Source organism: Rhopalosiphum padi, chromosome 2 (genome assembly GCF_020882245.1).
Source record: "Rhopalosiphum padi isolate XX-2018 chromosome 2, ASM2088224v1, whole genome shotgun sequence".
Classification (NCBI taxonomy): domain Eukaryota; kingdom Metazoa; phylum Arthropoda; class Insecta; order Hemiptera; family Aphididae; genus Rhopalosiphum; species Rhopalosiphum padi.
Genome location: NC_083598.1, coordinates 50,008,807 through 50,027,306, shown reverse-complemented (window position 1 = coordinate 50,027,306; position 18,500 = coordinate 50,008,807). Strand labels below are relative to the sequence as shown.

The 18,500-nt window shown below is 24.8% G+C and overlaps 1 protein-coding gene across 1 annotated transcript in view; it reads left to right on the top strand.

The window, feature by feature from the left end:
* The first annotated feature begins 6,784 nt into the window (after nucleotides 1–6,784).
* LOC132922880 (vesicular glutamate transporter 1-like) overlaps nucleotides 6,785–18,500 on the top strand; it is an 83,256-nt gene continuing 71,540 nt past the window's right edge. Inside the window, exons 1-2 of the mRNA XM_060986603.1 lie at nucleotides 6,785–6,923; nucleotides 11,906–12,021. Coding sequence (XP_060842586.1) covers nucleotides 11,957–12,021 — 65 coding nt within the window. The 5' untranslated portion in view covers nucleotides 6,785–6,923; nucleotides 11,906–11,956. The remainder of the gene's footprint in view (nucleotides 6,924–11,905; nucleotides 12,022–18,500) is intronic.

The window sequence follows — 18,500 nt, the reverse complement described above, 5'->3', positions numbered from 1 at the left end:
TATAATAAAATACTATATTATATTATAATCCTAACACCACACATGAACCATTCGTCAGTTTAAGTTTAAGAACTTGTTTTTACTTTTTAGACTACACTACTATAAAAAATAATATTTTGAAGGTGCGACATGTTTAAATATTTTATAATATTTTTTATTGGTAATAAATATTAATTATTAATTAATTTTATTTATTAATTTATACTTACAATTTACCACCAATTAGAATGGATGATGACGACACTGATACTATGAAAATCTCAAATAGTTGATAGAAACAATAAAATGCTAGCTATTTATTTTACCGTTTTTTCAGTTTGTGACCATAGAGTCGTGGCCAGTGATGCACATGATGAACGTTGCTCATTAAACATAGCACGTTTATAATATGTGTATCTTTGGCTTATCGACTATAATATTATATATATTTATGTAGTTAATATTCCCATAATAACGTTGGTGTAATATACGTTGTAGGAATAGGTTTATTTTACGTTTATTCATATAATATTGTTTGTGATCTGATCGTTTATTTTAGAGTCTTGTTCGTTTCTACTTATAATAAGGGGCAATATTTTGGCTATATGAGGTATAGTAGGTAAAATGTGTGCACGTCGTGTCAAAGCCCATGATGATTCATTATATTTTGTACGAAACAACTTATATAGGATATCGAATAAATATTTTATTATAATATCATAATGACAACTTATAATACCATAACAATTATAAATAATAATTGACACATTTGATTTTTTTATTGAATTTAATAAGATCAATTTTTCGTTGAAAAAAAAAATCAATATAATACCTATGTAGTTTACAGATTTCACAATTCTAAAAATATATGATTTTATTATAAAGATAAAATGTATCTATTTATATTATTATATATTATATAGACTGAGGACAATTTATTATTATTTAAAACGAAAATATATTTTATTTTATTCTGAATGATTGTAGCTTGTGATACACATAATATTATATAGTATTATTATCTTTACGTACTTCCGTGCAATAATAAATTGTTTCATTTTCGGAGGTGGGAGAGGAGAAGTGTACAAGAGCATCTACATTATACTCTGTATTGATTTTTGTAAAGGATGCCAAGTAAAGTTTTTTTTTTAAACTCGGTTACCCCGGACGTTTAGGGGAGCAGTTCTGCTTCCCCTCATTCATATATATATAGGTGATACCTGGTGATTCTTTTATCATGAACCATTCATTATTTTAAAAACTATTAACGTTTTTGAAAATATTTTTTTAACACAATATTTTAAATCATTGAATAATAGAATAATAACAAATAAATACCTAATAGATTTTTTTACAATTTTTTATTATATATTTTTATTAGCATATTTCTAAGTAGAATATTTTTCGGAATACTCTTTAATGCGCGCAAAAATCAAAAAAAATAAATAAATTAAATTCTTAAGAGTAATTTATGAACTATTATTATACTTATTTTAACTATATAAAGCTAAAATGTTGATACGAATTGTAATGAAATGGTATAGGGTATCCCATAAAATCAGTTAACTTCTCTGCTCACCAAAATTTTAAATTATTATTACTAATTATCTACTCATCCGAAATTTTATTTTTACATTTTGAAACTCACATATATAAAATTGAAAAAGATTTTTAAATTACAAGAAAGTAAAAACTTAAAAAAATGATAACGATAAAAAATAGTAAAACTATAATTCTTTTAGAAAATGTTTTTTGTGAAAATAAAAATATTTTCAAAAATTTTAATAGAAATACTAAAGTAATAAGTGATTAATAAAAGTGATTCATATAAAAAAATATCATCCTGTATATATATATATATATATAGTGTATACATCAACTTCAACATCTTAAATCTCTTATTGTGGTTGACTTCTTTGCAAATTCATACTTTTTCTTTCTAGTTTACTGCCCAGTGCCCTGCTATAGTGCTATAAAGAAAAGTGGTAAACTATACAAAAATATCAAAAAAGAAGGTTTGATATAAAATAAGTATTAAATATATAAGTAGGTATTGTTCATTAAATAATTCTGCATATTATTCAACTAAGGAAAAATAAAGAATAACGTAATTTACTGCCTTAAAATTAAATTATAAAATGTCGTACCTATTATAGCATATTTTTACAATAAGTCACTAAAAAATATGTATCTTTAGTAATATATAAATAATAAACTATGATGTTATTATTCCCAAAATTAAATGCATTTGTATGTGTGTATATCATTAAAGTTTAAGTGTATAAATAGAATATGGAATTTCATTAAAATAAAATAGTTACAAAAAATGATTTAACTTTAGTAAAAGAAAATTATTCTAATTATTTCAATTAAAACCAAGAATTTACTAAACTTTAGAGGAGCATAGGTATAGATATATAATATAAACTAGTGAATCAAAGTTGATAATTTGACCATCAATATTTTAGAAATAAAATTGTTATCAATTTATAAAAATAATATTGATCTTGCTGTTTAGAGTTTAAAGATTTTTAAATCGAGAAAAAGCATTGCCAGTTAAAAATAAAGAAACGCCTTTTTTATTTATTCTAAATTCCATATTATCAATAATATTAATATATTATAATTTTTAAGTAACACGCCTACAAAACGTGTACATCCTTATGCATTAAATACCATGCAATCTTTTTAAATTATTATAGATTTATCGGAATTTCATATTTATTCTATTATTATTTAATATAATACCTACAAATAAATTTCATTTTTAACATATTATGTGATACCTACATTATAATTAGGGTTCTAAATTTGAAAATTTTCAATTAAAATATTTCAAAATTGAAATTTTCACTCTTTTTGAAATATTGAAAAATATTGTTTCTTTTTTTAAACTTGTTCGGTTATAGTTGATTAGAAATAATATATTGATTATATACAGAAAATATTGATAGTAAATATGCAAAAATATCTGTATATGTGTCTGAAAAAAGATTTTTAGCTCACTGAGCAATAAATCAAATAATCCAAATAAAAAAACTCCCAAGCCCTAGAATTTATCACTTGTGTTATTAATTGGAGCCTTATTAGTTATTAATTATTATTATTATTATTATTATACATATTTTCTTTATTTCACATAATAAATCAACTTTTAAAAATGTTTACTTGCAAGTTGACGTGATTATAAACTTTAAGATACCTATAATAATTTATTTTTTATTTTTCATTGAAATGAAATATTTCAAGAAAATAAATTTCATGTAATTTTAAAACCCTAATTATAATATATTCATACATGTATGCATCATGTACCTACTTACTACAATGCTACGTAGGTATATTCCAATTTGCATATTGGTAAACTAAATATTATGTGCATAATATATATATGTACCTATTGTACCTACAATATATACATGTGTAAAGTTTTATATTTTGTACATGTTAACTTGTAATATTATGTATGTTATGTAAAACGGCAGCGCGTGTCGCTAGTTCTGCAGATCGATGCTTTTTCCATGGAGACGACAACGAATAGGCAATAATATACATAGTGCACAGTTGCACAGACACCGTTTTGCGCAAGCACCATATAGCCTCAGAGATACCAGTTATATGTATATACTATATTATACTCAAGTTGTATTATATAATATTGTATTGTTTACGGGTAATGGAAAAAGGATTTTAAAACAAATATCATTGTAAAAACTTTAATGTAAAAATTATGGTAGCATACGAATCTAGGATTGATCCTCGTGGCGAATTTTGACCATTGACATTTTTCCCTCCTAATAGTTTAATTTTTATCAATTTAAGATTAATAATAATTATTGTTATGTATATCGATATATGCCTATAGGTTTATTTACTTATAGTAAAAATATACTTATTTATAGTATACCTAATTACATAATAATTCGATGTGTTATATTTAGTAACGTATACTATAACTATATTGTAGTGTGTTATAAGCTCTAAATATTTATTATAAATGATTTAAAATTAAATTTATTTGTTTAAAAATGATCTACATCTATAACTATAGAACCACTTTGCAAATTAATTTATTATTCGTTTTTGAAGGTATTATTATCCTATCTAGATTATCCTATCGAAACAGTAATATATGTCATGTTCTGAATCACATAAGATTTTTTTTAATATTAATATTCATTATATAATATATATATATTATATTATAGTTTCATATTCTAACAGAAATGGACTGAAAGTATTGGAGTATTTAAAAAAATAAAAAATAATATTTTAAAATGTAAGAAGTGTTTCGAAAATAATATATTACCCGTTAACCGTATCATACGCAGGAATGTATTCTTATGCGTAGATTATAACTTATAAGTAATCTGCAGATTTTTACTTTCTAAAAAGTATTTTTACGTTTTATACATTGGCTGATTTAAATGTTAGACTTCGGTTATTTTAATATTTTGTTATAAAATACAATATATTATTATTAAATAACTAAAATAATGGATTTAGTTTATTTAAATATAATACATATTATAGATATAACGATAATACAGGTATAATGTTTAATAATAGGTATTTTTTGATTTTTAAATTTAGATAAATATGTCATAACATATGTATATTATTATAAAAAATATATCGTTTTATGTATTTTATATAATATTATGGTATTTAACCTATAGAATATTGTATATATTTATATATAATACTAAATTAAACTTATTGGAGTGAAAACAGTGGCATTATAATATAATAATCGATCGATTTGTATGTTCCTATAGAGCGATCACATTCTACAGGGAGATTCATTAAGCATGTTCATGTGCATTTTACCCTTTAATTATTAATTTATACAAATTTTGATTTTTAGATTTTTTAATTAAACCAAAGTATATTTCATATATTTTTGTAATTTTTGAAATATTTAAGGATGATCCTATAGCTATATCATCAACATCTGTTTTTAAAATGAAAACCCCTGTTTTTGTTGAAAATCATTAAGTTTTATAATAATTTTGATGCATCTAATTAAAATCTGGATGATAATAGTTTCTGAATTATTTAAATGTTTATACTAAGGATAAATAGTCTTTAAAATGTGTTTTACAAAAATGTGAAATATATGTTATTTTTAAATTTATAGTATTTGATATACTTGGACCATTATTGTTACAATTTATACATTTGATGAATTATTATTATAAACTGTTAATATTTTCAAATTATTATTAGTACACAAAGTTCAAAACTCAAAAATTATTATTTCGAATTTTGATTTTGATATGTTTAACATTTTTGAAAAATTATTCAAGGCCATGTAAATAATACGAAAAGCCTCAAAAATTTGAAAATATAGTTTTTAAATAATTGCATTACCAACTAAAAAAAAAGAGGTGAGCATGCTTAATGAATTACTCATCTGTACCTATTATACCTTTTAAGTACCTATATAAATATAATATATCGTTTTAGTAATTGAAAATTCAATAATATCGTAAAACATGATGGATGTATGATATGTATAATAATAATATACAATATAACTATGTATACTATTAGCATGATTACTATAAATGTATCCATAATTTAATAGGAATTTATTATATGTATTTTTCAGTATATTTAATGATCACTGCAAATAATAGTTTAAAAATTGAATTTTTGGAAATTTGGATGATTTATACCTTCTATATGATATTTTTTTCTTAATACTGGCACACTAAAATTATATATTTATTTATTCATCATTAAATAATATATTGTGTACCTAGAAATAATATAAAAAAATCCGAATCCTTTATAATACTAAACTATTGTATAAATAATATATCGTATTATACTTAATTGCTGAAAAAAAAATCACTTGAACGGTCAAATATCATTTTAAAATGCATATCAGTATCGCCGCAAATAATGTTTAGCTATATAAATTGTATTTGAGTATTTAAATATTAGCTTTACCATAGCTTACGTGGCTGTTCATAATAATAATAGATAATTATAAGCATTCCTACTTGGTTGCTTATGATGATTTTAGAGAAAAATATATGGATGTTGAAGACATTTATTGACATTGTTAAGAATAAAAGTGACTTATTTTAGTTGAAGGTAGTGCTACCGCAGTACTACATAATACATGTACCTATACCTTACTTTAATTTAATATTATAATATACATTCCATTTTTATTAAGTGCTATGTGCTAAATACAAGTTATTCCGTTTAGTAAAATTACTAACTCGAGGCCAACACTTTCTATAAAATTTCAAAATAGACATTTTTATATCCCTAAAAAAGTCATTAAGTATACTCAGGACAGAAAAAATTTGAGGACCAGTCAAACCCGGGCCGAATTTTATCCTAACCTGCCACTGCGCGTTATACACTAAATACTATTGTTATATTACATACAACTATTATAATATTATGTATGTGCCACGATGAGATGCGATATTTTCAGTGGAATTATTTGAAAAATTAAATTAAATGTATCGGCGGCGGCACGACCCGTTTTCCGCACGAACTACGTTTTTCCTGGCAGTCAGCCAGCACGACCGACCGCCCGCCCGTCCTCCCAGTCAACAACGTGTGTAGCCATTTTCCACGGCGCACCTGTCAGGTGCGTGCGGCGCAACGACCTGGCGGGCGCGGACGACTCCCGTCGCGGGGGGACCTCCACGCGTGGGCGAACTTTGGCCCGCGCCATTGGCCGACCACCCGGTTCATCTGCCAACCGCGAGCGACCCGACGGGCGCCGGCGCAATGCCGAGACCGCCCGTCTGACCCGGCTCATCGGCTTTCCCGGGGATTTTCCGCGTCCGCCCGGTTGTCCGCCGCTCGGCCGACGTTTCACCAATCGAACGGGCATACGCGCGCTTTTCCGCCGCCGCCGCCGTCGTCGTCGTCGTCGTCGCCGTCGCCGTCGTCGCTGCCGGGCCGCAGACATGGTACGTATACATATTTTGGCATTTTGCAATATACTTATGTACACTTTTTCACGAATATATGATGATAATACAAATATATTAAATCAAATATAGAAGTCGCTCCAGTGCATATTAGGTATAATATAATATACTGTATTCCACGTGTATCCTGCAACTATTTTGCAGGGTACCTATTATATGATAAAGTTTCAGATCTATAATAAAAATTATCCCTGATGAATAAAAGTCCCCTGAAAAAAGTTCACCACTGAAATCGTTTAAAATACAAACCAGTGTAAACTATTTATATTAAAAATATTTATTTTATTCACTTTATATATTACACCGCCTCTGATATAAAGGCCAGCTAATTTCGGGCACATTATTACTTTTAAAGGAGAATTTAATTACTTTACTCATTATATCAATATAGTGAATTAAAATTTAATTGTATTAAAATTATTTTGCTATTCTCGCTTAAAAAAAAGTAACACCTACCCACAGGTATTTTTTAAATTTCTTATCAAAAATGAATCGACAATCAACGTTACTAAAAGTAAAGAATATATAGGTAATTCGAACATAATGCCTAAACAATAAAAAAATAATTTAGGAAAACTTAATTAAATGAAGTATTTATAGCCTATATCACACATAAAGATGTGTTGTTCAAAATATCGTGAATTAATTCGACAAGTTAAAATTTAAAATAATACGTCCTTTGTCGTACTTATTAATAAATAAATAAAATTAATTTTTCCTATGAATTATTTTTTTTTATTATTTATAATCAAAACGGTAACACGGTATACCTATCTATATATTTTATTTATTTATTTTTTTTAATTGTCAAAGGATATAATATTATAATACAATAAAAATTAAATTTTAAAAGTAGGTAATATAAGTATTATATATTATATGTATTAAAGGTCTTATAAAAGCGTAATATTCTGTGAATGAGATTATTGTGTCATCTATAAGCAGTTGCGTGGGTAAGTTTGGTGAATATAGCTGATGGTGATTTCTATAGACTAGTGTAATTATAGCAAGAAACATGATAGAAAATCTAGGAAAAAAGATTAGATGTTTATTAATGAAACCATTTTTAAAAGAAATTACAAAAATTGTTTCCATTACATTTTTTTTGTTGTTTAGAAAAAGTTCTATAAAATTACGTAACGCATTACTTTTGTTGCGTATTAACTTTTTTTACTATACAACGCTAGTAAATGGGCTCACTATTTTTACTTATCCGAGTTTATTTATAATGTATTGTGTTGTGTTACATACATATTTATGTTCAATTAATTATAAAATAATACTTTATATATATACCTAGCTATTATATATATTAGCTACATGTAGTATAGATGATATAAAGGAATATATTATCTTAATTATATATTTATAATTTACATTTTATTTTGTCAAATAAATTACTTAGGGTAATTAACTATGATTGTGTATTTGAAAGAAAGGGTGTTGGGCGGTCGTCATTTCCACCAAATCTATTTCTATACCTATATTATTGAGATAGAGTTTGAGAACCCCTAGTTTATCTGCGTGCTATCGATCATCAATGTATGTAAAGATTCGAGATAAACCATTTGATATCGAGGATAATTGATTTTACACGTAGTAATCCCTATATATATATATTATCCTGGGTAACTCTAAATGGTTCTCAAACTGTAATTTAGATAAGTAGATAGAAATGGATATTGTGGAAACGGCTGTGTTAAGTGTCTCCCAGTAAATTTCTCCACACAAAGTGCACCTTTGAATACAGTACACTGCACTTATAGCGATTGAAATATGTAAATAGAACATTACGTCATATAATATTGTAAATATGATCGGATATAGGTATAAATACGTACTATGCAGGTGCTCTACATGAATAACGTGACCATACGTCCCGCTTTCGAGCTTTGTATCCCGCTGTCCCCAAAGAACCTAAATATGTCTCACTTTAAAGAAAGTCGATCACAACCAAAATTATAAATTTATAATGTACCTATACTATTTATATATACTGTAAAATAGTGCTTCTCAGCCTGTGGGCCTTGAAATATTTATTTAATTTAAAATATTTTCGATTATTTAGTTATTATATAAATATAACATTAAAACATATACATTATATTATAACTGACCATATATGATTAATCATTATTTATTATATCGGGGAAGTTTATCTTACATTAGAGTATATCATTAAGAAAAAATAATTAATGATTCTGATTGAGGGGGGCCTTGACAGTTTTAAATTAAATTTAGGGGGCCCTATAACAAAAAATGTTGAGAAGCAGTGCTGTAAAACACTAAAACCAATAGTCCGTTAAAGTATAGTCGATACAAATGATACAAAAATAAGTACCAATTGTAGCTGCAGTTAGTTATTGCTGCCACCACATCAATGCAATGTGTTTTAATATTTTTCTAATGTTGTCATTTTATGCAAAATTATATGGTTTTTCTATTAAAATGTACAGGTATCCCACTTTGAAGAAAAAAAATATGGTCATGCACTATTTAAACAGTTTTCAAAAACACGTCCTATATAGCTATATTAAAAATTATTTATATGTTATATCATTTAAATTTATTGATTAAATTATTATATAGGGTAAATATTCTTGACATTAATTACAAACAATGACATGATGATATTATAATATATTTTTAGAGGGTTAGGAATTAGTATATACATATTAAAATATATTGTATTATAAAATATATAGTTGATTTTGCATGACGCGATATGGTGCCGTGAATTTACCCTTTCTTTAACTTCGTTAAATGTGCACAGATTTTTAACCCAATTATCTGAACGGTTTCAATTAAAATTATATCCAATTAAAATAATTATTTTGTTTTTTTGATTAATAGCAACCCTAGATTAACAAAAAACTATTCATTTTTGGTGAGCCAATACATCACTGTGTGAGTCCCTCTTCAAATTGTGAAATTTAAAAAATTGGCTTCGAGGTGCATATCTTTGGGTAATCGTTATTTGTAATTTGTTAATTACAACACAACAATATGTCAAAATATGGTACCGTTATTTTTTTAGCCGAAGTATTGAATTAATAATTAAATTGAAACCGGATACGAATTTATTACGGAATGATAAAACTATTTTTACACATTCAGACATTCTTCATGTATAATAAAATATTCATAATTTTAACTAACGTAGCTAAATATATATTTATGCATACTATATTAAATATCAATAGTTTATATATATATATAAAGATTTATATTGCATATTTGTATAATAGATAGTACATAGAAAATATTTTACAAATTAGTTTGAATTATTTGTTGAAAATAATAATTGATATAAAATATATTATTTTATTTCTAGTTATAATATACTTGTTTTTGAGAATAGAGTATAATATTATATTGTTGTAATTTGTTCAGTTGTTTAAGACCTTATAGTATGTATAATATTATAACTGGTTGAATTGAATCTGTGCCATATGTGTTTAATATCTTAATGGAAGGGGTTATTTTTCTTATTTGGGGTTCAAATATAGTTTGTATGTAGACAATATAGGTGGTATATTTCTATGTATATAGAACTTTATTTAGTAAAAAATTGAATGTATCTTAACTTTGAAAAACTTGCATAAAATATGAAAATGTATGTTTTATATATTTGTTTGTAACTCATATTTTTGAATAACAAAAAATAAAATACTTGAATAAAATTATAAGGAAATACTCAGACAAATATTTTGTTTTTATCAATATAAAGGCTTCATATGACATTTATATAGCGTATCTATATTAACATTTTAATTTATAAAATTACGTTCAATAATATTTTCTAAGAGCATATTATTATTATGTAGTACAACATTTAGTTTTGAATATGATATTATATATTATTTTAATTAAAAATCATATTTCTTATTAAAGTATTTCAATATTAAAAATATTTAGTATTAAGGTAAATATTTTAAATAAGTAACTTAATTAATAAATTCTAATTCTAAAATTCAAATTATATTATTCAGCGATATAGGCGATCGTTAATGAAATATAAAATTCAGTTAAATAGTATTATATTACTTTGATATCTCCAATATTTCTATTATTTAGGTAATTTTTTTTTCATGTTCTTATATAATTAAAACTAATATAAAAATATTATTGCAGATTTAATATAAAATCATTAACGTATTAAAAAAATATGATAAAATAAAAAAATGAATTATATTGAGTATTCAATTATATTATAATAATTAATTAGCAGAATATTTTCATAAATTTATGTTGTATAAATTATACAATATTAAACTAGTGGTTAATTAGTTTTTATATATAAGAGCTTTAAGTTTAGATAAATGGAGTGGAGGAACTAATTTATTATTTCGATGAGAATATTATCATTATACATTTTTGACTCACTAATAGTTGTATCGAATATCATTTAAAAAGGTTTAGTATATTTCTAATATATTTTAAGTCAAATTAAAATTATATTATGAAACAACTGAATATTACCTAATTTTAAATTGGGCATTTTTATTCAAAAAAAATATTACAATATAAAAATTATTAAGTAAGAATAATTTATATTATAATATGTAATTAAAAAAAAAATGACAGTTTTATTGACATTTATATTATTGTATAGACATAATTATATTGTTAAGATAATTTAAATTATAGAACCTATTATTATATCTATAATCTATATTCTATATACTACATAATATTTAAACATAAATCATGAAATGTTTTTTATAATAAATATCATGATATGTTTGTAGATTTATAGTTCATTTTTAAAGTCCCGTTTTTTATTGCAGCTATGTATACTTAAATTAAATATTAACTAAAAAGTTTATTTATTGAACATTTTAATAAATAAATAGTAATTTAATATTGTTTTTTTTTCAATGTTTAACGCGTACCTACATAGAATTTTATGTAATATGTATATTCAATGTTTAATTTTTATGAAAATTAAATTGTTGCAGTATGGATAACATCATAATACCTACACAAGGTATAGCCCAGAAAACATCACTATGGCACCAACACTGCCAGAGTGGGCTTCCATTGTCAAGAACAAAGTTCTACGAATATTTCAGGAGTAAGTTTATTGTTTCAATTTATTAACGAAAAGTTTTCGTACTAGCAATAAAACGCGGATGCATATAATATAGGTACAAGGAAATTTAATGTAACGACTATCGTAAGAGAAAGTTTCTATAAATTGGATTATTTAGGTATAATATACTTGTAACATATAGACCTGAGAATAATGTAACGCACTTTTCACGGGAACCGAGGATAAGTCAAAAGTCTATTTCACTTTAAAATTTTTAAAATTTAAGTATTTAATTTAGGTGCTTTACAGATAAAAATATTATAGGTAGTCATAATGGTTATCTAAAAATTTAGCAAAAATAACAAGAATTTTGTATGTTTTAATCATATTATGCAAAGTGTGAGCTGATGGTTAACTATAATATTGTATATTGATAATAGTAATTAATATAATACATAAATTACTAAATAGCCATAGCCAGTAACTAAAAATAATTTTAAAATATTATATAATAAAAATTAAAGAGTAGTTATTTAATTGTATTACATGCCAATTTTATTTAGTTTAATTATAAACCAGGCCGGATTCATAAAAGCTTGAGCTCATTTAAATGCACTCCAAGTGCTATTTAGTTTGAATAATTTTGAAAAATTGAGCTATTAAAATTATATTATTTATTACTATTACAGTAAATTTTAACTTTGTTATTTCAATTAAATCAAACAAATGTATAAATAGAAAACATTATAAATATGATAGTTATACTATTATCTATTGATAATAAATAAAACTAATGTTCTTGATATAAGTATAAAAAGCAATAATATTACTTACACAACGTTATCAATTAATATAATAAAAATACAAATTAATACAAATTAATATCACTTTAAAAGTTAAAATTATATTGAAACATAACGATATATTGTTTATAAAGTAATATATTTTTGTAATCTTAACGTTTTATTATAATTCTTTCAGAATATGATAGTATTATAAATTTATAACTAGAAAATAATCTTGAAAAACTAATAAAAAAACCATTACAATTATTGCGTTTGCGTAAATATTTATGTTAAAATAAATTATATTTTTAACTTAGAAAATTGTATGCCTATAAAAATTCATATTTTTATCCACTTCTTTATTTTAACGTATTGTGTTTTTGAGATGTTTGTTATTTCTGGAAACGTTTTTTTATTGTGGAGCCTTCTGACTGTATCTTTAATAGTCGATGAACTTTAAATGCAAATTAGCTATTTGGTATAAACAACATTTGTAAAATAATTCGTAAAAAACAATTTGAATTTTAAAAAGTCACGTTTATTGATTGTGTATTATAAAGAGTAATATTTTATTTCCACTATAATCCACCGGAACAGTTTACCAAGGAAAATTGCATTATCAGCGGAATGCAGCCATGTTCTCCCCTTGAGGCTTATTGCAATAAAACGAGGATTTCATATACGATTGTCCTGCTCCCAAAAGTCAAGTAGTCATGTTATCAACACGCGCGAATAGTGGCTATCGTCCGTGTGATTGATTTTATGGTATAGTTTTCACAATAAAATATTGTCGGTTTATTGGAAATGTCCTTGGAGTATTGTTCTAAATATATTGGTAATATATCTGATAGAATAATTTTTCATTTTTATTTATTTTAATTCGAAAATATAAACATTTATAATAGTTTATTATGATATTACTATATACCTACCTAATATTATAAAACAGCTATAATTTAGCTAATATATAAATATATTACATTGTAGCTATGATATCCATTCTTTAATTTTATATGTTTACTATTTTTTAACATAAGACAAAACAATTTAGTCTTTTAATAATCAAATGTAATTATAAAATATAAAATTAACATAATGTATATGCATTTTACAATAATTAAAATGTATAACTATGATACTAAAATAGGTTTAGATAATAATATTATCTCTACACATGATATAATAAAGTATTTCAGAAGGCGACTTATTTGAACAAAAATAATTAAATGACATTTATAAAAATGAAATGAATGTCATATAAAATAATGCTGTCCCCATAAATATACCATGCACACTTGCACCCCATTTATTACGACCCTAACATATACACAGACTACGCAAACCAAATTCCATTATATTATGATGCAATAGGTATAGGCTATAGGGAAATGATGTTTTTATAAAAATGACTGTAAATATTATGCAATATATTGGCCCTTTTCAAGGTTAAAACTGTAAATTTATTTTTAACCAAATTTGTATTTTATTTAAAATCAACATTTTCTTTTTTCACATAATATAATCACCTATGTTGAATAATTAAACCAAAAACAAAAAAATGAACCAAATTAATTGTATAATATGTACTTTGTACTCTTTTAACTTAATGTTTTCATATAAATCAGTTTTTGAATAGTGTCGTTAAATTTTGTAATGAATAATTATATAATATGGTGTAATTGAGAACGATTAATTGTTTGATTTACTTATAATTCTTATAGAGTTTTATTATTTATTCTGAAAAATTGAATAAGATTTTTTTTTTCACCACTCAATTCATAAGAAACTGTTTATTATTATTACTGCGTGGTGTTTATAGAAAAACGGTTTTTATTTCATTGTATTAATGAACGATTCAATAAGACGTATATATTTTCAAAAACTCATATTTATTATACGGATCGTAATATTGTCAAAGCAATGTCCTTTAGCAGTCATTTATATATCTGTGGCGACGGAAAAGTCGTCTAGAAAAACGGCCCAATCGTACATATACACATTATTTGGAAAAAAGCTTTTATTTTTATCTTTGTAATCCGATCCGGTCCCTTTTCTTTTCAAGACAGTATCACTTATTTTTAGACAACGAAAACGACGACAAAGACGTTATAGTTTAAACACATTAACTTTAATCGGTTTTACTTTAGTTGCGTTTATATCCTCTGTTTTAAATTCGAATTCAATCAAAAATGAAAAACCTCAGTAAAAAATATTATATTTTGTCTTGCACCTGTATAATGTGTGTGTATGTATATATATCTACAATATACATATAAGTGATTGCAGTGATAGTGCAAATAATGATTCATTTGTCTGATAATATAATTAATTTATCATAAATTATTATCTCAGTAGCTTCTATTTTAAATTTATATAATAATATAATGTATGTTATAATATGTTATATAATAATATAATATATGTTAACGGTCGAGAGATAAAAATTAAAAATAAGATGCAAATTGATTAGGTACTTAACAATCTTTTATAATGGATATTTTTGATCATTATCATTTATCAGGGATGTTGTAAAAAATGTACTATACTTTATAAATTATAATAAAAACCGTGAATTTGCAAGTTGCGCTTTTGATGATAGCTATAATATACAGAGTGATTTGCCGAGTATGTATACCTCCATTTTTTCTCTTTAAATATACATTTATTCAAAATCTGTTTTCGATATTTTTAAATGCACTTAAAATGAATTAAAAGCTATATTTTAAAATCTTTGATATTATTTTGTACTACTAAACAAGTGTTCTGTGGTGATATAACAACTTCTGATTTTCAAAATAAATAGGAACTTTCTTTTAATTGTACCTTATCATGCGAATATTTTTTGAAAATTTTGATGTAGGTACCTTTTTCAAAATTCGAATTATTAGTTTCTTAGCTAACAAAATGTTTTACTAAATAGGTAGTCTTAAAAATGGTTTCATAAAAATATAAAATAGATTTAATATTGGTTCGAGACCATTTTTACAAATTCTCATTTGAAAAATTTAAGTTTGTATCTCCACAGGACACTCTTTAAATACTATACTAAGAAAAATCTTTTGGATTTGAAAGTGTTATATAATTAAATAGATATATTTAAGAACTCTAAAATTAGGTTTTGTACAACTGGTTATTGAAGAAAAAAGTGGTGGCATGCTTAATGATGACTCATTCTATGTATGAATACAAAACTATATATATATATATATATATGACATAATATTGAGATATTTAGCTTTGATGAATTAATTACATAATACATTGTATAATATTTAAAAGATTTTTTTTTATGTGTTGTTGTTTTTAAGCTTTTTTTTACAAAAAAAAAAAAATTAACACGTTTTTACTGAAAATAACCGTGCTACACCAAGGGACTTATTGTACATTCGCGTGACAACACGCACGACACGATTTAACCACGACACACTCGTAGCGACGATATCCTTCCCCGCCGCTACCGCGTAATCATTAATATAATATGAAAAAACCCTTTACAATCGTCAATTACATTTATTGCTTTGCTTTTCCGTGGATGCTTTTAGCTGACGTCCATTAGTGTCTCGACAAACTTTTCATATCCACGCCATTAGTGTCATTCCGTATAACTTTTATGCCATTTGACGTCGACATAAAAATCAAATGATATATTAATAATAATAATAATAATAATAACGGGAAAACATCGTTTAAGACAACGGCAATCGACCCTAGGGCGCCACACTAAACACACGATTCACTTATTATGTAGTTCTGTCAAAATTATTACATTCTCGCGTAGTTCAAATATGATATAATAATGCGACAAATGTATGTATATACTATATATAGTTAGCTTAGAAAATTTATAGATACTTTATAGATAAATACAGAATAATTATTAACCAATAATGTGCTTACTTTTCATTTAATCATTATTTAAATGTACATTTATAAATTTATAATTTATTATAGTATACATATAAATATTATATTTTCATTTGGTAAGATTTTTTTATGTAATTTTCGGAGTGTCAGCTAGCTGTGGAGGTACTCGCGTATACCACAATTTAAAAATTTTTGGTTTATTGAGATTGATATACCGACGATTGTATTCGCCTACAGATTTGAAATTTTAATTGAAATTTTACCAACAGTCTTACAGTGTATTGAGACTATTGATTTATATATATATAATATATTGAACGCGGAAGGACGTATTGATATGTCGTAAACAAGGCACATTGTATTACGTCTATAATTATACGGTCGTCGATTGCGTTGAATAGGAGGTAGTGTATACACGCGTCGAGCGCTTTATAGTTGAAAAAGTTTCCCATCGTCAAACATATCCGAAGGTCTTCTTTTTATACCTACAGCGTAACAATATACGTAGGTATATGTATAATATGAAACGCGCGTAATGAAAAAAATATATACATATATGTTTAATATAATTTAACTCGCTTTTGTCAGGCGGCAAACTTCATTTAATTTATATGACGGCAAAAGGAGAAAGAAAATATAAAAAAGTACAAATCGGTGTGAAAAATAAGCGTAGGTGCTGTATATATATATATATATATATATAATATATATAGAGAGAGAGAGAGACCTATCACTAACGGTGGAGACTTTTAATATCGGTCCGTGAAATATAGGGTGTTAACTCATCTAGAAATTCGAGATAACGTCCGTACAAAAGGTGCATTGGTGGGGCGGTGTGCAGAGTATTATACGATATAATATTATATTTATAGCAGTTACAGAGCAGTTGTATATAGGTAAATACTCTCCCTTTTTGGATGTCTAAACGTTGTACATAATAGTACCATATTATACGCAGGTATACGACCTAATGGCCACGTGTCAATGACGAACATATATATTATAAATACTACCTATAGCTCCGTTTGTTAATAATTTATAATAATAATAATAGTTACAATATTATTATTTTTATTATCACTGTAATAATATAATTTAATATCGTCGACACTGTTGTCATTATATAATTATGTATATAGTTTATTACTATTGTAACACGAATAATATTTTTTGACACTTTTTGCCGTTATCCGACATATATATATATTCTATTTGCTATTAAAAACTGTATACTATTTTCTACGTGTATATTGGTCAAATTTTACAATCGCGTGATAATAGTAATAATAATAATATATTAATATTATCGTTGTTTTAATGGATTTTAAAAAATATCGTTGTCGTACACAAAACATAAAGTGCATAGTCTATAATATTATGTGGTCTGAAAACTACCCTGCAAACAAATCGACGCAATAACAATAATGATAATATTACATAGGAAATAAAAGTTACAAAATGTATTTTACTCAAACGTGTTTGTGGTAAAAATCTATAAGTGTAAATAGTGTAATATTACATATTTTAATTATCAGGAACAAACTTTGACGATGCATGTTACACGGCCGATTTTAATAATTGAATATTATTAATTTAGGAAAATTAAAAAAAGGTTTATTTAACTAATAACTATCTACTACTATTTTATTAATCATAGGGCAAAAATTACGATAAAAATAAAAATAAAAAATAAATAAATTCGATGTACGAGTAGGTAGTAATAATAATAAATAATATTATCCTACAAAAATTATGATATGTTTGATATGACGTGCTCATCATGTTCTACTTTAAACTTTTAAAACATATAACGCATTGTATTACCATAATTAACTGTAAATGAATTTAAAAAAAATGAAAATCTATGGTAAC